At 39.1% G+C, this 22,688-nt stretch overlaps 1 protein-coding gene across 6 annotated transcripts in view; it reads left to right on the forward strand.

Moving 5' to 3' along the window:
• Window positions 1-22,688, forward strand: part of IFT80 (intraflagellar transport 80) — a 276,992-nt gene that overhangs the window by 137,028 nt on the left and 117,276 nt on the right. For 5 of the 6 annotated variants that reach the window (XM_066241592.1, XM_066241593.1, XM_066241591.1 and 2 more), the window contains 2 exons: window positions 10,511-10,620; window positions 15,875-15,964. In XM_066241592.1, coding sequence (XP_066097689.1) covers window positions 10,511-10,620; window positions 15,875-15,964 — 200 coding nt within the window. The remainder of the gene's footprint in view (window positions 1-10,510; window positions 10,621-15,874; window positions 15,965-22,688) is intronic. The other variant, XM_066241595.1, reaches the window with a different exon arrangement.

Raw genomic sequence — 22,688 nt, forward strand, 5'->3', positions numbered from 1 at the left:
AGACTTTAGGGTTTTCTATATACAATATTATATCATCTGCAAATAGTTTTACTTCTTCTTTTCCAACTTGAATGCCTTTTATTTCTTCTTCTTGTCTGATTGCTGTGGCTAGGACTTCCAGGACTATGTTAAATAAGAGTGGTGAAAGGGGGCACCCCTGCCTTGTTCCTGATCTTAAGGGGATTGCTTTTAATTTTTGCCCATTGAGTATGATGTTGGCTGTGGGTTTGTCATAGATGGCTTTTATCATGTTGAGGTATGTTCCCTGTATTCCCACTTTGCTGAGAGTTTTGATCATGAATGGGTGCTGGATTTTATCAAATGCTCTTTCTGCATCTATTGAAATTATCATATGGTTTTTCTCCTTCTTTTTGTTTATGTGATGAATCACATTGATTGATTTACAAATATTGTACCATCCTTGCCTCCCCAGAATAAATCCCACTTGATCATGGTGTATGATTTTTTTCATATGTTGTTGTATCTGGTTTGCTAATATTTTGTTGAGGATTTTAGCATCTATATTCATCAGAGATATTGGCCTATAATTTTCTTTCTTTGTGTTGTCTTTTCCTGGTTTTGTAATCAGAATTATGCTTGCCTCATAAAAGGAGCTTGGAAGTCTTCCTTCCTCTTGAATTTTTTGAAATAGTTTGAGAAGGATAGGAGTTAGTTCTTCTTTGAATATTTGATAGAATTTCGTTGTGAAGCCATTGGGCCCCGGACTTTTGTTTGTTGGGAGTTTTTTGATAACTGTTTCGATCTCATTTGTTGTAATCAATCTGTTTAGGTTTTCTGATTCTTCCACACTGATTTTTGGAAGATTGTATGTTTCAAGGAATTTGTCCATTTCATCTAGGTTGTCTAGTTTTTTGGCATACAGTTCTTCATAGTACTTTCTTACAATATTTTGTATTTCTGTTGTGTCAGTTGTTATTTCTCCTCTCTCATTTCTAATTTTATTTATTTGAGTCCTCTCTCTCTTTTTCTTGTTGAGTGTAGTTAAAGGTTCATCAATCTTGTTTACCTTTTCAAAGAACCAGCTCCTGGTTTCATTGATCCTCTGTATTGTTTCTTTAGCCTCTATGTCATTTATTTCTGCTCTGATCTTTATTATTTCCTTCCTTCTACTACATTTGGGCTTTACTTGCTGTTCTTTTTCTAATTCTTTTAGATGCAGGGTTAAGTTGTTTATTTGAGGTTTTTCTAGCTTCTGAAAGTGTGCCTGTAGTGCTATGAACTTCCCTCTCAGTACTGCTTTTGCTGTATCCCATAAATTTTGAGTTGTTGTATGCTCATTGTCATTCGTTTCTAGGAATTTTTAAATTTATTATTTGATCTCATTCTTAATCCATTCATTATTTAACAACCTGCTATTTAGTTTTCATGTGTTTGAGAATTTTTGAGCTTTTCTGTTGTGGTTTATTTCTAATTTTATGCCGTTGTGATCAGAGAAAGTCCTTGATATGATTTCAGTCTTCTTAAATTTGTTGAGAGCACTTTTGTGACCTAAAGTGTGGTCTATCCTAGAGAATGTACCATGAGCGCTTGAAAAGAATGTATATTCTGCTGCTTTAGGGTGAAAGGTTCTGAAGATATCTATTAAATTGAGTTGATCTAGTGTTTCCAATAAGTCTGCTGTTTCTGTGTTAATTTTCTTTCTTGAGGAACTATCTAGTGATGTTAGTGGGGTATTGAAATCCCCTACTATTATAGTATTGTTGTTGATCTCGCCCTTTAAATCCATCAAAGTCTGCTTTATATATTTGGGTGCTCCTATATTAGGTGCGTAGATATTTATAATAGTTATATCTTCCTGTTGGATTACTCCGTTTATCATTATGTAGTGGCCTTCTTTATCTCTTACTATATCCTTTGTTTTAAAGTCCAGTTTGTCTGATATAAGTATTGCTACCCCAGCTTTTTTTTCATTTCCATTTGCATGAAATGTTTTTTTCCATCCTTTTACCTTCAATCTATGTGTATCTTTTGTTCTAAGGTGTGTCTCTTGTAGACAGCATATGTATGGGTCCTGTTTTCTTATCCATGCAGCTACCCTATTTCTTTTGATTGGATCATTTAATCCATTTACATTTAAGGTTACTATTGATATGTAGTTGTTTATTGCCATTTTAATCTTTAAACGTGTATTCCTTTTTTGCTATATTCTTTTCCCACTTTGATCTGTTTACAACAGGCCCCTTAACATTTCCTGCAGCATTGGTTTGGTTGTAATGAATTTCTTGAATTGTTTTTTGTGTGGGAAGCTTTTTATTTCTCCTTCGATTTTAAACGATAGCCTTGCTGGATAAAGTATTCTTGGTTGTAGGTTCTTGTTGTGCATTACTTTGAATATTTCTTGCCATTCCCTTTTGGCCTCAAGTGTTTCTGTTGAGAAGTCATATGTCATCTTTATGGGGGCTCCTTTGTAGGTGATAACTTTTTTTTCTCTTGTAGCTTTTAATATTTTCTCTTTATCGCTTAGCTTTGGTATTTTAATTATGATGTGTCTTGGTGTAGGTTTCTTTGGGTTTCTCTTTAATGGAGTCCTCTGTGCTTCTTGGACTTGTGAGAGTTTCTCTTGCATTAATTTAGGGAAGTTTTCAGCTATGATATGATTGAACAAAGTCTCTATCCCTTGTTCTTTTTCTTCTTCTTTAGGAACCCCTATTATATGGATGTTGTTTCTCTTCATGTTGTCACAGAGCTAAGAGTTTCCTCCGACTTTTTGAATGTCTTTTCTCTTTTCTTTTCTGCTTTCATGCCTTCATTCAAGTTGTCTTCCAACTCGCTGATTCGATCCTCAGCTCTATTTATCCTGTTTTTAATTCCTTCCATTGTGTTCTTTATTTTTGATATTGTATTTGTCATCTCTGACTGATTCTTTTTTATACTTGCTATTTCTTTATTTAGGTGTTCATAGTGACCATCCATTGTTGTTCTAAGATCCCTAAGCATCCTTACAATCATTATTTTGAACTCCGCATCTGGAAGTTTGTTTATTTCCATATCACTCAGTTCATCTCCTGAAGGTATCTCTTGTGGTTTCATTTGGATTGCACTTCTTTGTCTTCTCATTGTCTGTTTTTGGGTGTTTTATTTGTAGAGTTGGTTGAGTCTAGGCTTGGTGTTGTCTGCCTCCAGTTTTCAGTTGTGTTATTTCTATGTCTTCTTGGGTTGGTATCAGCTGTTATTTGTAATCCACTTTCGGATTTGGGCTGCTTTGAAGTCTTGATTTGTTTGTGTTCTTAACAGGTGGTAGTCTTGTTTACTGATCTCAGCAGAGTGCTTCCTTGAAATTGTATCCAGGAATGCGATGGGTGTAACCTGAGTCTCTGAAGGTCTTTTTAGCCAACTAATCTCCCTGGGGGCAGGGTGTTTTCTCAGCTTCAGTAGGGGGAGGTGTATCTCAGGTCTCCATGGAGACCTGAGTTACTGCCCCTCCTCCCCACTTCTTGTTTTCAGCTGTGTCTTGTTGGGCTGATTGGAGCTGGATAGATGTCCGGAGATCTCTGATCCAGAAGCAATTCAGCTCTGTTTTGTGAAAGGTTCAGTCCCTCCCCCAGCTATGGCCACCTTCAGCACGGATGAGTCAGGTTTTTTGGGTCATCTCCTTCATTCCTAGCCCCTCTCAGTCTGTCTCTCTCTCTTTCCTTTCCACTTGGGATATAAGCTGGTCTTTTCAACACACCTCACTCCTTGGTAACCAGCAAGTGGCTGTGAGCAGTAGTTCCTGCTCTTTTCCCTTGTGTGAGATCCCATCTGGGCTCTCAGCCTCCCCCCCTTCCCCCCGTTCCTGTAAGCAGGGGACACTCAGGCGCTCCTTACCAGGTTTTTTGTGGCTTTCTTTTTTGCTCCTTGGTTTTTTGAGAGCTGTTCTTGCAGTTCAGATTTGGTTTTTCATACTGATTTTTCCTAAATTGATTTGTATTCCAGTTTGGTGGTGAGAACTGGGCATCTCTGCGTTCGCCTATTCCGCTGCCATCTTTTTCTTTCCTGATTGATTTTTGGAAGATTATATGTTTCAAGGAATTTTTCCATTTCATCTAGGTTGTCTAGTTTTTGGCATACAGTTCTTCATAGTATTTTCTTACAATATTTTGTATTTCTGTTGTGTCAGTTGTTATTTCTCCACTCTCGTTTCTAATTTTATTTATTTGAGTCCTCTCTCTTTTTTTCTTGGTGAGTCTGGTTAAAGGTACATCGATCTTGTTTTCCTTTTCAAAGAACCAGCTCCTGTTTTCATTGATCCTCTGTATTGTTTCTTTAGCCTCTATGTCATTTATTTCTGCTCTGATCTTTATTATTTCCTTCCTTCTACTACATTTGGGCTTTACTTGCTGTTCTTTTTCTAGTTCTTTTAGATGTAGGGTCAAGTTGTTTATTTGAGCTTTTTCTAGCTTCTTGAGGTGTGCCGGTAACGCTATAAACTTCTTTCTCAGGACTGCTGTTGTGCTTTTGTTGTGTCCCATAAATTTTGAGTTGATGTATGCTCATTATCGTTTGTTTCTAGGAATTTTTAAATTTCTTCTTTGATCTCATTGTTAACCCATTCGTTATTTAATAACATGCTATTTATTTCCAAGTGTTCGAATGTTTTTCAGTTTTTCTGTTGTGGTTGATTTCTAGTTTAATGCCATTGTGATCAGAGAAAGTGCTTGATATGATTTCAATCTTCTTAAATTCGTTGAGACCGTTTTTGTGCCCTAACATGTGGTCTATTCTAGAGAATGTACCTTGAGTGCTTGAAAAGAATGTATATTCTGCTGTTTTAGGATGAAAGGTTCTGAACATATCTATTAAATCGAGTTGATCTAATATGTCCTTCAAGTCTGCTGTTTCCTTGTTAATTTTCTTTCTTGAGGATCTGTGTAATGATGTTAATGGGGTATTGAAATCCCGTAGTTTTATTGTATTGCTGTTGATCTCGCCCTTTAAGTCCATCAAAGTCTGCTTTATATATTTAGGTGCTCCTATATTAGGTGCATAGACATTTATAACGGTTATATCTTCCTTTTGTTTTGCTGCCTTTATCATTATGTAGTGACCTTCTTTATCTCTAACTATGGTATTTGTTTTAAAGTCCATTTTGTCTGATATGTTTTGCTACCTCAGCTTTTTTTTCATTTCCATTTGCGTGAAATATTTTTTCCATCCTTTTATCTTCAGTCTGTGTGCATCTTTTGATTTAAGGTGTGTCTCTTGTAGACAGCATATGTATGGGTCCTGTTTTCTTATCCACGCAGCTACCATATGTCTTTTTTTTTTTTTTCATTTTTCTGAAGCTGGAAACGGGGAGAGACAGTCAGACAGACTCCCGCATGTGCCCGACCGGGATCCACCCGGCACGCCCACCAGGGGCGACGCTCTGCCCACCAGGGGGCGATGCTCTGCCCATCCTGGGCGTCGCCATGTTGCGACCAGAGCCACTCTAGTGCCTGAGGTAGAGGCCACAGAGCCATCCCCAGCGCCCGGGCCATCTTTGCTCCAATGGAGCCTTGGCTGCGGGAGGGGAAGAGAGAGACAGAGAGGAAAGTGCGGCAGAGGGGTGGAGAAGCAAATGGGCGCTTCTCCTGTGTGCCCTGGCCGGGAATCGAACCCGGGTCCTCCGCACACTAGGCCGACACTCTACCGCTGAGCCAACCGGCCAGGGCTACCCTATGTCTTTTGATTGGATCATTTATTCCATTTATATTTAAGGTTGTTATTATTATCTAATTGTGTATTGCCATTTTATTCTTTAAAACTGTATTCCTCTTGTGCTATATTTTTTTTCTCCTTTGATCTGTTTACAACAGGTCCCTTAGCATTTCTTGCAGCCTTGGTTTGGTTGTAGTGAATTCCTTGAGTTTTTTTTTGTCTGTAGAACTTTTTATTTCTCCTTCAATTTTAAATGATAGCCTTTCTGGATAAAGTAGTCTTGGTTGTAGGCTCTTGTACTGCATTACTTTGAATATTTCTTGCCATTCCCTTCTGGCCTCAAGTGTTTCTGTTGAGAACTCAGAAGTCATCCTTATGGGGGCTCCTTTGTAGGTGATCGTCTTTTTTTCTCTAGCAGCTTTTATATTTTCTCTTTATCGCTTAGCTTTGGTATTTTAATTATGATGTGTCTTGGTGTTGATTTTTTTTGGTTTCTCCTTAATAGAATTCTCTGTGCTTCCTGAACATGTGAGATGTTTTCCTGCCCCAATTGAGGGAAGTTTTCAGCTATGATATGATTGAACAAAGTCTCTATCCCTGTTCTTTCTCTTTTTTTAGGAACCCCTATGATGTGGATGTTATTTCTCTTCATGTTGTCACAGAGCTCTCTAAGCGTTTCCTCAGACTTTTTAAGTTTCTTTTTTTTTTCTGCTCTACTTCCGTTCCTTTATTTGTTGTGTCGTCTAACTCGCTGATTTGATTCTCCGCTTCATCCATCCTGCTTTTAATTCCTTCCATTGTATTCTTTATTTCAGATATTGTATTTGTTATTTCTTACTCATTCTTTTTTATTATTTCAATGTCCTTTTTTTGTATTTGCTATCTCTTTATTTAGGTTTTTGTAATGACCATGTATTGTAGTTCTAATATATTTGTGCATCCTTACAATCATTATTTTAAACTCTGCATCTGGTAATTTGGTTATATCTGATTCATTTAGGTCCTTTTCTGGGGATTTCTCTTGGTTTATTTGTGTTGCATTTCTTTGCCTCCGCCTATTCTCTTCACAGGAGTGGCTGTGATCACGTGCTCGGATCCACAAGCGTTGGTGGCCTTTGCCTTTGTCCCGCACCTGTGGATGACATTATGCTCGGTCCTGAGGGCACTGGCAGCACCTTTGCTCAGCTGCGGGTCTCTGCCTGTTTCTGGGCTTTCGTCCCACTGTTGCAGGACAAGCCCGCTCGTGGAACAGCTGCTAGCCTTGGCTCTACCGGCTGGGCAGGACTGCGTGCCCATGCTCAGCTCAGTAGCGAAACTCTGCCAGTTCTCGGCTTTTGGCTCCACCGCCACTGGAGGAACCGGCTCCGAAGTCAGACCACAAGCCTGGGTTGCACGGGCAGGTCAAGGCCGTGCTCCTGCGCCCTTGCTCAGGGGCTGGTTTCCACCCTTTCTAGGGTTCCCGCCCTTCTTCCGTAGGCTGGATTACAGGCTGCCGGCAGCTGGGCTTGACTGCTTTTGCATGCCCCCTCCTCCCCAGCCAGGCAAGACTGAGCTCACACCTGAGCCTAGTGGTGGCCAGCCGGCCTCCAACCCTGCCAATAGAACCGCACTTCCGTCTCCCGCTGCCGGCGAGCCCTCAGCCGCGTTGGTGCAGGCACTACAGCTCAGTCCCTAATACTCACTACCGTAGCCCCGAAAGCTCCCACCCTCTAAGCGACTCTGCTCTGAGTGCCGCGAGGGTTAGCTTGTTTGGCTGCTCTCCTGCTTCACTTTGCTGGTATTGCTATTTCCTGGGGAAATATTCACTTCAGATTTCGGGAGTGACTTGTCCCAGGGGTTAGAGTGGCTATCTTCCAAAATGTTTCTCCCTGTGTCTCCTAGATTACACTCTCTTCCTCCTAATTTGGTATTCTCCTCTCTCCTCGTCCCCCGGAGCCCCGGGTGATTGGTTGTGAGATAGGTGTTCTGTGTTGTCCCTTTAAGAAGAATCCTGGGTCTGAGAAATCAGACTCTTTCTCACAAATAGTATCCTGACTTGTTTCCAGCTAAATAGTGTCCTTACGCCTCTTTTGTGTTCTGGGACTGCGGGCTGGGGCTTTGGTCCTGGGGCTCAGGACCCTCCCTTCTCTGCTAAACTCAATTCCTGCCACGGGAGTCTCTCCCAGCTTCGGTTCACTCTGGGGAGCTGGGCAGCCCTCTCCGTGTTTCTGCTTTTCTTACCAGTCTCAGTGTGGCTTCTTCAGTGTTCCTTGGTTGAAGAATCATCTTAGTTTAGTCCAAAGTTGGTTTTTCCAGATGATAGTTCTTAAAATTAGTTTGTAATCTACTTTGGTTCTGGGAGGTGGATGTTGATAACGTCTGCCTACTCTAGAGCCATCTTGTTTTCCTGGATTTGCCATTTAAATAAATAATTAAATCATATTGGTTGACCATAAATCCTCAGATTCACATTTTATTTTCACTGAGAATATAAATTCCTCAAAGATTTATTTATTGACTCTCAGAAAGTCAACTGCTACAATAGTCTGACTTAAATGTCCTAGACAACTTTTTTTTTTTTTACAGGGACAGAGAGAGTGATAGATAGGGACAGACAGACAGGGACGGAGAGAGATGAGAAGCATCAATCATCAGTTTCTCGTTGTGACACCTTAGTTTTTTTTTTTTTTTTTTTTTTACAGAGTCAGAGAGAGGGATAGATAGGGACAGATAGACAGGAACGGAGAGAGATGAGAAGCTTCAATTATCAGTTTTTTGTTGCAACACCTTAGTTGTTCATTGATTGCTTTCTCATATGTGCCTTGACCGCGGGCTTTCAGCAGACTGAGTAACCCCTTGCTAGAGCCAGCGACCTTGGGTCCAAGCTGGTGAGGTTTGCTCAAACCAGATGAGCCTGCGACAAGCTGGCGACCTCGGGGTCTGGAACTTGGGTCTTCCACATCCCAGTCCCATGCTCTATCCACTGCGCCACCACCTGGTCAGGCTGACACCTTAGTTGTTCATTGATTGCTTTCTCATATGTGCCTTGACCGTAGGCCTTAAGCAGACCGAGTAAGCCCTTGCTCGAGCCAATGACCTTGGGTCAAGCTGGTGACCTTTTTGCTCAAAGCAGATGAGCCCGCGCTCAAGCTGGCGACCTCGGAGTCTTGTACCTGGGTCTTCTGCATCCCAGTCTGACGCTCTATCCACTGTGCCACCGCCTGGTCAGGCAGATGTCCTAGACAACTTTTAAAAGCTTGATTTTATATATGTATTGCTGGGTTAATATTTCATAGATTAATTTTATAAACTTGGTCAGACAGTATAGATATTTAATGCTTTCAATAAATATATATTTTTTAAAGCTAGGCTCACATAAAGTATAGCTTTTTGGAAGGTATTAGGTCATCTAAAAAGTAATTGAGTTGAACAATACCATCCCTAAATTCCTATTCTAGGCCACTGAAAACTATGAAATTCAATGTAATTTATAGTATGATAGGGAACTCACACTTGTACCTTTTCCCTGGAAGTGGAGCCAGCTTTGTCCTGGTGATAGTATATTTGAGTCAGTCTTAACCTAGCTTTCAGACTAAAGCCACATTTGATTGATAACAACACTTTTCCTAATCTGATAGTTAACTTGTCATTTGTGAATCCATAGATGGTAGAGATAGGTAATTTTTGGGTTGGGTGATTTCTGTTTATTAGACTATTTCTTAAGTAGCACATGAGGTATTAATTACCTATAAGGTAAGTATACCATGTGTAATTTTGTGTGAAAATTTAAGTCAATATATGCACTGAGTCAGTTTAAAATGATGGCTTTGATGATGGGAAATGATACCTCTTTATATTTTAAAATAATATAGTATATTTATTTTATGTATTTCAATAGCACAATATCTTGAATTCCTAAACACATTATCTTTTCTCAGCAAGATCAAAATTAGTTAAAAATATAGTTTGGCGGCCCTGGCTGGTTCGCTCAGTAGTAGTGCGTCAGCCCAGCATGTGGAAGTCCCGAGTTTGATTCCTGGCCAGGGCACACAGGAGAAGCGCCCCTCTGCTTCTCCCCTCCTCCCCCCTCTTCTTCCTCTCTATCTCTTTCTTCTCCTCCCACAGCCAAGGCTCCATTGACCCCAGACACTGAGGATGGCTCCATGGCGTCCACCTCCAGAATGGCACCGGTTGCAATGGAGCAACGCCCCAGATGGGCATAGCATCACCCCCTAGTGGGCATGCTGGGTGGATCCTGGTCCGGCACATGTGGGAGTCTGTCTGTCTGCCTCCCTGCTTCTCCCTTAGAAAAATACCAAAAAATAGCCATATATATATATATATATATATATATATATATATATATATATTCATCAAAGTATTTATTTATTCTTGTAACGGTGACAGAGAGAGGAACAGATAGGAGGGGAGAGAGATGAGAAACATCAGTTTTTTGTTGTGGCACCTTAGTTGTTCATTGATGGCTTCCTTATATGTACCTTGACCGGGGTGGAGAGGGAGCTGCAGCTGAGCCAGTGATCTCTTGCTCAAGCCAGTGACCTTGAGGTCAAGCTGGTGAGGCTTGCTCAAACCAGATGAGCCTGCTCTCAATTTAGCCACTTCAGGGTTTCAAACCTGGGTCCTCTGTGTCTCGGTTTGATGCTCTATCCACTGTACCACTGCCTGGTCAGGCCAAATTAGATTTTCAGTGCTCAGTATTAACCCAGTATGTTTTTCAATATGAGGCTATATTCCACTTTGAAGGGGCTTTTGAACTGGGAGGAAATGAAATGACACCCAAATTACTTTTTTGATCCTTTAAAAAAATCTTTTTGTAAGACATGATAATTAAAGTTTATCAGGTTTTTTTTCTTACTTTTTCTTTCTACAGGAACACCAGTGTATTCAGCAGCTTGGGGTCCTGATTCAGAAAAGGTGCTCTACACGGCAGGCAAGCAGCTGATCATTAAACCTCTTCAACCAAATGCTAAAGTTTTACAGGTACTTCTCAGGCCTTTGTAAATTGTTACCAGGATTTGCCAGACTGTTAAGTGAGAGGTCACTTTCTTAGGAGTCCCTTTCTTCTGGATCAGCGGTTCTCAACCTGTGGGTCGTGACCCCGGCGGGGGTCGAACAACCAAAACACAGGGGTCGCCTAGCCTTCGAAAAATACATATTTTATTTAAAAATGTATTGTATAATAAGTATGTATTTTCCGATGGCTAGGCGACCCCTGTGTTTTGGTTGTTCGACCCCCGCCGGGGTCACGACCCACAGGTTGAGAACCGCTGTTTTGGATGGTCTTTTTACAGTCTGAGGCTTTTTTTTTTTTTTTTTTTTTTTTTTTTTTTTTAGAGAGGAGAGAGAGTTAGAATGAGAGAGAGAGTTAGAATGAGAGAGAGAGAGAGAGAAAGGGGGGAGGAGCAGGAAGCATCAACTCCCATATATGCCTTGACCAGGCAAGCCCAGGGTTTTGAACCAGTGACCTCAGTGTTCCAGGTCAATGCTTTATCCACTGCGCCACCACAGGTCAGGCTACAGTCTGAGGCTTTAAAGTGTGTGATTTTCATCAGCCTTTATTATAGAACAGGGAACATCTAGTTGTGTTTCCAACAAGGTTCACTTCCTCCTTATTCCAACTCACACTATATCCAGTAAATCATAAGTGTATTTTGAGTTATTTATTGTCACATTATTTGGCACAGTTGGCATCCTTAACTTGAGCAGAGTCAGCCTCAAATGTATAGATTTGAAATAAAGCAGGATGAAGTTATCTCTGTCTTTTAGTCCCTGACTAAATAAGTTAGAGCCAGGGAAAACAGAAAAAAGATGTATGCCTGACCAGGTGGTGGCGCAGTGGATAGAACATTGGACTGGGACGCACAGGACCTGGGTTTGAGACCTCGAGGTCGCCAGCTTGAGTGCAGGATCATCGGGTTTGAGCAAGGCTCACCAGCTTGAGCCTAGGGTCGCTGGCTTGAGCAAGGGGTCACTCAGTCTGCTGTAGCCCCCTGGTCAAGGCACATATAGGAAATGAATCTATGGACAACTAAGGAACCGCAACGAAGAATTGATGGTTCTCATCTCTCTTCTTGTCTGTCTGTCCCTATCTGTTCCTCTCTCTGACTCTCTCTATCTCTGCCAAAAAAATAAAAAAAAGAAGGCCGTGGCCGGTTGGCTCAGTGATAGAGCGTCGGCTTGGTGTGCAGGAGTCTCAGGTTCGATTCCCGGCCAGGGCACACAGGAGAAGCACCCATCTGCTTCTCCACCCCTCCCCCTCTCCTTCTTCTCTGTCTCTCTCTTCCCCTCCCGCAGCCAAGGCTCCACTGGAGCAAAGTTGGCCTGGGCACTGAAGATGGCTCTGTGGCCTCTGCCTCAGGCACTAGAATGGCTCTGGTTGCAACAGAGCAACACCCTAGATGGGCAGAGCATCGCCCCCTTGGTGGGCATGCTGCGTGGATCCCAGTCGGGTGGATGCGGGAGTCTGTCTGACTGCCTCCCTGTTTCCAACTTCAGAAAAATTAAAAAAAGACAAAAAAAAAAAAGACAAAAGAAGATGTAGAATGACTAGGTCATGGTCATTCTATTAAGCAGGTATAAAGGTGTTTTAAGAAGAAGCATCTATATAACACTTGAATAGGTATAGATTTGGGGGACTAAGGAGATAGAAATAACCTGAGGTTTCTTACTAATTGTATATAGATTATGCTATATATATCATATAGTCAGCATGCATTTACATTTTTACTCATGGAGAACAGTCTGCCAAGAACTGTGAGACAAACAGGAAATAAAAAATACAAGTTCTTGCTTGTGGGCAATTTAAAAAAAAGAATTTCAGTAAAGGGAAGAAGCTGGGAAAGAGTACTAGTTCTGAATGCTTTTAGTCAAAGTTCTTCCTACCACTTCTACTCAGAAAATGCTATGAAATTGTATAGCAAAACAGGTGAGATGAATTCTTTAGTTTATAATTATGTGATTTGTTTAGATATCTGTAATTAGGCTTATGTGAATGAAACTCAGGAAGATGTTTGTATCACTATTCCTAAATTATAATTTAGTGGTTCGGTAGAATCTTTGAGCTAGGAGGTAGTGGAGAGAAGTAAAAGTATCTAGTGCCAAAGTACAGCTGGAGTAGAAGAAGAGTTAAAGTATGATTAATAACTTAGTGCAAATTTTCTATGCCTTTGGAAAACTAAGGCTGCAACATTTATCCTTAGGCATAAATATGTACTCAAAATATATGATCAAATTTAGATTGTCTACAAAAAAGAATGCTTAATTCTTGGTTGTAGAATACAATTTGAAAGTAGATATCTCATTTCCCTTAGAGCTCTAGGGATTCTTCTAGAGACCCAGAATTTGGTTTTATAGTGAGGAGACATTTTTTTTTTTTCTGTGAGAAGCGGGGAGGCAGACAGACAGACTCCTGCATGCGCCTGACCGGGATCCACCCAGCATGCCCACTAGGGGGCAATGCTCTGCCCATCTGGGGCATTGCTCCATTGCAACCAGAGCCATTCTGGTGCCTGAGGCAGAAGCCATGCAGTCATCCTCAGCGCCCAGTCAAACTTTGTTCCAGCAGAGCCTTGGCTGTGGGAGGGGAAAAGAGAGATAGAGAGAAAGGAGAGGAGGCAAGTGTAGAGAAGCAGATGGTGCCTCTCCTATGTGCCCTGGACGAGAATCAAACCTGGGACTTCCACACACCAGGCTGATGCTCTACCGCTGAGCCAACAGGCCAGGGCCAGTGAGGAGATATTTTAAAATTTATTGTATATAATAGTAAATATACATAGTATACAGTGTGTTCGTAAAGTCATGGTGCAATTTTGACCGGTCACAGGAAAGCAACAAAAGATGATAGAAATGTGAAATCAGCACCAAATTAAAGGAAAACCCTCCCAGTTTCTGTAGGATGATGTGGCAGCATGTGTGCATGCGCAGATGATGACATAACACCGTGTATACAGCCGAGCAGCCCATGACCATGCCAGTCGAGATGTGGATGGTACAGAGGAAAGTCCAATGTGTTCTGTGGCTCACTAAATTAGGATTCATGGCCAAAGTGCAACGTGAATATCAGTGTGTTTATAATGAAGCGCCACCACATAGGAATAACATTACTCGGTGAGATAAGCAGTTGAAGGAAACCGGCAGTTTGGTGGAGAAACCCCGTTCTGGTAGGCCATCAGTCAGAGACAAGTCTGTAGAGGCTATATGGGATAGCTGCCTGAGGAGCCCTAAAAAATCTGTGCGTGAGCCCACATCAAACTGCACTGAATAGGTATGAAACTGGGAGAGTTTTCCTTTTATTTGGTGCAGATTTCACATTTCTGTCGTCTTTTGTTGCTTTCCTGTGACTGGTCAAAAGTGCACCATGACTTTACGGACACACTGTATAAATTGGTATCCTAAAACATAGCACAGTTGATCTTGAACAACAGGGGTTAGGGGAACTGACCTTTACATAGTTGACAATTGAACTTTTGATGTCCCAAAACTTAACTACTAAAGCCTACTGTTGACTAGAAGCCTTACCAATAATATAAACAGTCCATTAACACATATTTTGTATATGTATTATATACTATATTCTTACAATAGAGAAAATGTTAAGAAAATTATAGGAAGAGAAAATGCATTTACAGTATTTATTAAAAAACAATTTGCATTTGAGTAGACCCATGCAGTTCAACCTCATTGGTCAGCTCTATAAGGGAACTTTAAGTCATATTTTGTTCCTAACTTTTGAATGTGCAAAATTAATTTTTGTAGCTTTAAAATGAAACTCTCAAGAACTTCTTTGTGTATATCTAGCTATATATACACACACACATATATGTCTACATACTGTTATTTTCATCCTTGTAGTTTATTTTGGGAGATTGGGTTCATTTGGCAGTAAATTGTGAGAATTATTGCTTTTTAACAGTTATTATCAAAACATTTGTTTTTGAGAGTATATAATTTTATATATCTTGATAAAACAAGTTATGACCCTAATATAATATTTTATTCTGTATATATTAAAAATAATAGATTGGGAAGGGTCTATAGAGAGAGCCCTTAAAAGTGGTCACTCTTTAATATACAGTTAATTGGTTCAGCCATTAATATGTACCTTATAGGCTTCAAGGAAAATTAATTCTTTTTCAGTTTTATTATTATGCCTAAACATGGTAAAAGATGGCCTTTAATTACATGAGTGGTAATAGCTAAATGGGCAAATGAATTATATTTAAGAATAAAAAGACATTTATGCTTACTTTCTGGATAGCCAATTTCTATGTCACTTATGTATACCCATATACAGGTGGTCCTTGGATTACAACACAGTTTTGTTCCTACAAAGGTGACGTAACCTGAATTTTGGTATAAGTTGAAACACACTCTAGCCTAAGTCACTTACCTATACTAACACAGTTGTAAAATCATAATCTAGAACATAAAAACATTAAGCCACAGAAAAAGGAAAAGGACATAAATGTACTGTACACTGTACTGCATATTCTTCCACAGCGCAACCAAACTAGTTCGTCCACTTAGTCCGTAAGTATGACGCTAACGGCATAAGCTGAAGCACTCACATCTCATATTTTTAAAGTTTTTATGGGAGTGAGCATTGTAAACTCGAAACATCATAACCCAAAGACCCCCTGTATATGTATAGAATATATAACTATTAGTGGAATATATCCTTTTGTTATATGGTAAATGCAGCAGAAGATTCTCACAGTTGTTTAATGACTACATGAAGATAAAGAGAATGAAACTTAGGAGATCGCAGAAGGAAATGAAGAAAGCACTAAAGAAGGTTCATATAGTAAAAGTTTTTGAAAAAGAAAAACAATTAGTAAACAAGAATGAAGGCAGTGTTAGTAATGGGATCAAGATATATAGATGTATAAAGGAGAGCAAGATTTTGGTTTAACTAAGTGTTGGAGTATATAACATTTATTCCAGGGTTATCACATAAATGTCAAGCTTGCAATGTTCAAATGCAAGTGATTTTCCATCAGGCAGCTGAGGAAATTTATACAAATGGAAGCTATATAGATGTCATAGTGCTTGGTGCTTTCATTAGTATAAATTAGAAATGAAACAAGCAAATGAAGTTATGCATAATGGCTATGAAAGGAGATGGGAATCTCCAAAGAGAGCACAAGAGAATGATTAGAAAGAAGCAAAGTATCTTTTCCTATAAATCAACTCTTCAGTACTCTTGAAGCTATAATTAATATCTTTTTTTTCATAGTGGAAAGCTCATGATGGTATTATTTTAAAAGTAGATTGGAACTCAGTCAATGACTTAATTTTATCTGCTGCTGAAGACTGTAAATATAAGGTATGTATGTTTGAACTTATCACCTGGTTGAAAGAATCAAATTTAGGTGAAAAATTTGTATTTAGTATCTAAGAATATTTTTATAATCCTATACTTTAGTTATGTCATTGAACTCTAATAACTTATCAAATTATTATTTTATCATTCTTAGTGGTATTTTAAATTGCTGACTATCTCACTGACCTATTTCATTGACCTGTAGCATTTGATTTATTAAGTAGCAATATAAATACTACTTCTAGCTTGACCTATGGTGGCACAGTGGAGACGGTCAACCCAGAATGCTGAGGTCACCAGTTTGAAATTAAGACTCGCAGGTCGAGGCACATACAAGAAGCAATCAATGAACAAATAAAGTGAAGCAACTATGAGTTGAGATTTTTCACTCTTCCCTCACTCTCTCTTCTCCCCCCATAAAAATCAATAAGTAAACATTAAAAAAAAAAGAATTCTTCTAGTTTTAGTGACTCAATTTAAATCAACTCAATTTGTTTTTTAAAAAAATTTAATGTATTGCACTTTATTTCCTAGAAGCACTCTTCAACACTTTTTAATAATCTGGTTTTTTACTCATCCTTTTAAAAAATTTTTTACTTTTTTTTTAATTTTATTTAATTAATTTTAACAGGTGACATTGATCGATTAGAGTACATAGATTCAGAGAAAACATCTCCAGATCATTTTGACATGTGATTATGTTGTATACCCATCACCCAAAGTCAAATTGTCCTCCCTCACCTTTTATTTGGCCCCTCCCCTCCCCCACCTCCTCCCTCTCCTACCTTCCATTCCCCCTGGTAATCAACACACTCTTATCCATGTCCATGAGTCTCAATTTTGTGTTCCACCTATGTATGGAACCATAAAGTTCTTAGCTTTTTCTGATTTACTTATTTCACTTAGTATAAAGTTATCAAGGTCCATCCATGTTGTTGTAAATGATCCTATGTCATCATTTCTTATGGCTGAGTAGTATTCCATAGTATACATGTACTACATCCTCTTTATCTAATCATCTATTGAAGGGCTTTTTGGTTGTTTCCATGTCTTGGCCACTGTGAACAATGCTGCAATGAACATGGGGCTGCATGTGTCTTTACGTACCAATGTTTTTGAGCTTTGAAGGTATATACCTAGTAGAGGGATTGCTGGGTCATATGGTAGTTCTATTCTTAATTTTTTGAGGAACCACCATACTTTCTTCCATAATGGTTGTACTACTTTACATTCCACCAACAGTGAATGAGGGTTCCTTTTCTCCACAGCCTCTCCAACACTTGTTATTACCTGTCTTGTTAATAATAGCTAATCTAACAGGCATGAGGTGGTATCTCATTGTAGTTTTGATTTGCATTTCTCTAATAGCTAGTGAAGATGAGCATCTTTTCATGTATCTATTGGCCATTTGTATTTCTTCCTGCGAGAAGTGTCTGTTCATGTCCTCTTCCCATTTTTTTTATTGGATTGTTTGCTTTTCTGTTGTTGAGTTTTGTGAATTCTTTGTATATTTTGGATATTAGGCCCTTAGCTATTGTTTGAAAATATCATCTCCTATTTACTTGGCTGTCTGTTTTGTTGTCAGTTTATATTTTTTAAATTAATTAATTTATTTTTACAGAGACAGACAGAGGGACAGATAGGGACAGACAGACAGGAAGGGAGAGAGATGAGAAGCATCAATCATCAGTTTTTCGTTGCGACACCTTAGTTTTTCATTGATTGCTTTCTCATATGTGCCACCTTAGTTTTTCATTGATTGCTTTCTCATATGTGCCATGACCACGGGCCTTTAGCAGACTGAGTAACCCCTTGCTCGAACCAGTGACCTTGGGTCCAAGCTGGTGAACTTTTTGCTCAAGCCAGATGAGCCCATGCTCAAGCTGGAAACCTTGGGGTCTCGAACCTGGGTCCTTTTGCATCCCAGTCCGACGCTCTATCTACTGCGCCACTGCCTAGTCAGGCTCGTTGATTGCTTTCTGATATGTGCCTTGACCAGGGGGCTACAGCAGAGCTAGTGACCCCTTACTCAAGCCAGTGACCTCAGGCTCAAGCCAGCCATATTGGGCTTTAAGCCAGCTACCTCAGGGTTTCGAACCTGGGTCCTCCGCGTCCCAGTCCAATGCTCTCTCTTTGGTCAGGCTGTTGTCAGTTTCTCTTGCTGTGCAAAAGCTTCTTAGTCTGATGTCCCATTTATTTATCTTTGCCTTCACTTCCCTTGCCTTTGGAGTTAAATTCATAAAATCATCTTTATGGCCAAGGTCCATGAGTTTAGTACCTATGTTTTCTTCTATCAAATTTATTGATCCAGATCTTATATTTAGGTCTTTGATCCATTTTGAATTCATTTTGGTACAAGGAGACAAACTATAGTCTCCTAAAACTCCAAAAGAGTTTTTGCACATGACTCTCCAGTTTTCCCAGCACCATTTATTGAAGAGGGTTTCTTTTCTCTATTGTGTGTTTTTGGCTCTTTTATCAAAGACTATTTGACGATATATATGTGGATTTATTTCTGAGTTTTCTATTCCGTTCCATTGGTCTGAGTGTCTGTTTTTCTGTCAACACCATACTGTTTTGATTATCGTGGCTCTGTAATATAATTTGAAGTCAGGTATTGTAATACCCCCAGCTTTATTCCTTTTCATTAGGATTACTTTGGCTATTCGGGCTTTTTCATAGTTTCATATAAACCTGATGTTTTTTGTTCCATTTCTTTAAAAAATGACATTGGAATTTTGATGGGAATTACATTAAACTTGTATATTGCTTTGGGTAATATGGTCATTTTAACTATATTTATTCTTCCTATCCAAGAACAGGGAATATTTTTCCATTTCATTGTATCTTTTTTGATTTCTCTTACCCATGCGTGTGGTTTTCATTATATAGATTCTTTACATTCTTTGTTATGGTTATTCCTAGGTATTTTATTTTTTCGTTGCAACCATAAAAGGGATTATTTTTTTGAGTTCATTTTCTGAAGTTTCATTGTTGTCATATAAAGACAATAGACTTCTGTATATTAATTTTGTATCCTGTGACCTTACTGTATTGGTTTATTGTTTCTAATAGTCTTACTTTGGAGTCTTCGTGGGTTTTTTTTTTTGTATTTTTCTGAAGTTGGAAACGGGGAGGCAGTCAGACAGACTCGCGCATCCACCTGACCGGGATCCACCCGGCACCCCAACCAGGGGGCGATGCTCTGCCCATCTGGGGCGTCACTCTGTTGCAACCAGAGCCATTCTAGTGCCTGAGTCAGAGGCCACAGAGCCATCCTCAGTGCCTGGGCCAACTTTGCTCCAATTGAGCCTTGGCTGCAGGAGGGAAAGAGAGAGACACAGAGGAAGGAGAGAGGGAGGGATGGAGAAGCAGATGGGCGCTTCTCCTGTGTACCCTGGCCAAGAATCGAACCCGGGACTCCTGCACGCCAGGCCGACGCTCTACCACTGAACCAGCTGGCCAGGGCCTATGGTTTTCGATGTACAGGATCATGTCATCCGCAAAAGTGAAACCTTTACTTCTTCTTTCTTTATATGAATGCCTTTTATTTCTTTCTCTTGTCTGATTGCTCTGGCTAGAACTTTTAGCAGTATGTTGAATAAGAGTGAAGAGAGTGGACAACCTTGTCTTGTTCATGATTTTAGAGGAAAAGTTTTCAGTTTTTTGCCATTTAATATGATGTTAGCTGATGGTTTGTCATAAATGGCCTTTATTATGTTATTTTCCTGCTATACTCATTATGTTGAGTGTTTTGAACATAAAATGATGTGGTATTTTATTGAATGTCTTTTCTGCATCTATTGATAGGATCATATGGTTTTTGTTCTTTGTTTTGTTGATATGGTGTATTATGTTAGCTGTTTTATTTTTTACTTTTTATTTTTATTTTTTTTTATTTTATCGAAGCTGGAAACAGGGAGGCAGTCAGACAGACTCCCGCATGCGCCTGACCAGGATCCACCCGGCATGCCCATCAGGGGACGATATTCTGCCCCTCTGGGGCGTCGCTCTGCCGCAATCAGAGCCATTCTAGCGCCTGAGGCAGAGGCCACAGAGCCATCCTCAGCGCCTGGGCCATCTTTGCTCCAATGGAGCCTTGGCTGCGGGAGGGGAAGAGACAGAGAGGAAGGAGAGGGGGAGGGGTGGAGATGCAGATGGGCGCTTCTCCTGTGTGCCCTGGCCGGGAATCGAACCCGGGACTCCTGCACGCCAGGCCGACGCTCTACCGCTGAGCCAACCTGCCAGGGCTATTATGTTAACTGTTTTAAATATGTTGAACCATCCTTGTGATTCTGGGATGAATCCCACTTGATCATGGTGAATTACTTTTTTAATGTGTTGTTGTATTCGATTTGCTTGTATTTTGTTTAGGATTTTAGCATCTGTGTTCATTAGAGATGTTGGTCTGTAGTTTTCTTATTTTATTTGTCCTTGCCAGGTTTTGGTATGAGGGTTATGCTTGTCTCATAAAATGTGTTTAGAAGTATTGCTTCTTCAATTTTTTGGAAGACTTTGAGTAGGATAGGAATGAAATCTTCTTTGATTAATTGATAGAATTCATTAGTCTGACCCTGGACTTTTATTTTTTGGGAGGTTTTTGATAGTTGTTTCTATTTTCTTCCTGCTAATGGGACTGTTTAGGCTATCTACTTCTTCATGACTCAGTCTAGGAAGATTGTATTGTTCTAGGAATTTATCCATTTCTTCTAGATTGTTAAATTTGGTGGCATATAGTTTTTCATAGTATTCTATGATAATTCTTTGTATATCTATGATATCTGTGGTGATTCTTCTCTTTCATTTTTGATTTTGTTTATATGAGTCTTTTCTCTTTTTTCCTTAGTGAGTCTTGCCAAAGGTTTGTAAATTTTCTTGATCTTTTCAAATAACCAGTTTCTGGTTTTATTGATTGTTTTTTATAGTTTTTCTGTTCTCTATTTTATTCATTTCTGCTCTGATTTTTATTATTTTTTTCTTCTGATTTTGGGTTGCCTTTGTTCTTTTTTTTTCTAGTTTCTTACGATGTGATGTTAAGTTTTTTACTCAGACTCTCTCTTGTTTGTTCATATAAACCTGTAGTGATATGAACTTCCCTCTTATTACTGCTTTTGCTGCATCCCCGAGATTCTGATATGTTGTATTGTCATTTTCGGTTGTCTGTATTTATCTTTTGATCTCTGCTTTCATTTCTTCCTTGACCCACTCAAGTTTTAGAAGTATGTTGTTTAATTTCCAAATTTTTGTGTTTGTTTACTTCTTTTTTGCAGTTAAATTCTAGTTTCAAAGCTTTGTGGTCAGAAAATATGTTTGGTGTAGTATCAATCTTTCTGAATTTGTTGAAGTTAGTTTTGTGGCCCAACATATGGTCAATTATTGAGATGTTCCATGTACACTGGAGAAAAATGTATACTCTGGCGTTTTGGGATGAAATGTTATGTAAATGTCTATCATATCCAATTGTTCTAGTGTTTTATTTAAGGCCAGTATTTCTTTATTGATTTTCTGTTTGGATGAATGATCTGGAGCCATCAGTGGTGTTGAGGTCTGGAAGTATGAATGTATTTTTGTTGGTTTTTATTTTTAGATCAGTTAGTAGATGTCTTATATATATACTTCGGTGCTCCTTGGTTTGGTGCATATATATTAAGAATTGTTTTGTCTTGATTCAATGTCCCCTTTATCATTATGAAATGACCGTCTATGTCTCTAATTACCTTTGCTCTCTTGTAGTGAGCATTGTTAGATATGAGTATGGCTACACCTGCTTTTCTTTGGATGTTATTTACATGGAGAATTTTTTCCCAACCTTTCACTTTGAATTTGTTTTTATCCTTGTAGCTTAGATGTGTTTCTTGAAGGTAGCATAGTTGGATTTTTTTATTTGATCCACTCTGCTACTCTGTGTCTTTTTATTGGTGAGTTCAGTCCACTTACATTTAATGTAATTATTGACACTTGAGGGTTTCCTATTGCCATTTTATATATTGCTTTCTGAAAGGTCTGTATCCTGTTTGGTTCTTCTCTTTTCTTTTTCTGTCATTTGTATTTGGTTGTATTCTATACTTATTTCCCTTGTTTCTTCTTTTTTTATGCCATGTGTTTCTGTAGTGGTTCTTTCAGGGGTGGTTACCGTTAAGTAATAAAAAGGATATATATCATATTCAGTGTAGTACATTATCTTATGAGTGCTTCTGCATTCCATCCTCCTTTGCTACTGTTAACTTTTGTCCTCTCCCCGTTTTTGTTTCTGTTGTCACAGATTAATCTTGTTTTTATTGTGATCTTGTTGGAGCTTTTACTTGTGATTTTGTTTTGTTTTGTTCTTTTTATCTGTTTGGAAAACCCCCTTTAGTATTTCCTGAAGTGTGGGGTTTCTGATGATAAATTTCCTCATCTTTTCTATAACTGTGAATGTTTTTATTTCTCCTTCATATTTGAAGGATAGCTTTGGAGGGTATAGTATTCTTGGCTTGCAGGTCCTCTCTTTAAATATTGGGATCCACTCTTTTCTTTTTTTTTTTTGCTTTCTTTTTTTAAATTTTTTAATTTTTATTTTTTTAATCTTATTTTTATTAATTTTAATGCAGTGACATTGATAAATCAGGGTACATATGTCCCGAGAAAACATCTCCAGATTATTTTGACCTTTGATTATGCTGCATACCCTTCACTCAAAGTCAAATCGTCCTCCGTCACCTTCTATCTGGTTTTCTTTGTGCCCCTA

Source organism: Saccopteryx bilineata, chromosome 8 (assembly GCF_036850765.1).
Source record: "Saccopteryx bilineata isolate mSacBil1 chromosome 8, mSacBil1_pri_phased_curated, whole genome shotgun sequence".
Lineage (NCBI taxonomy): Eukaryota > Metazoa > Chordata > Mammalia > Chiroptera > Emballonuridae > Saccopteryx > Saccopteryx bilineata.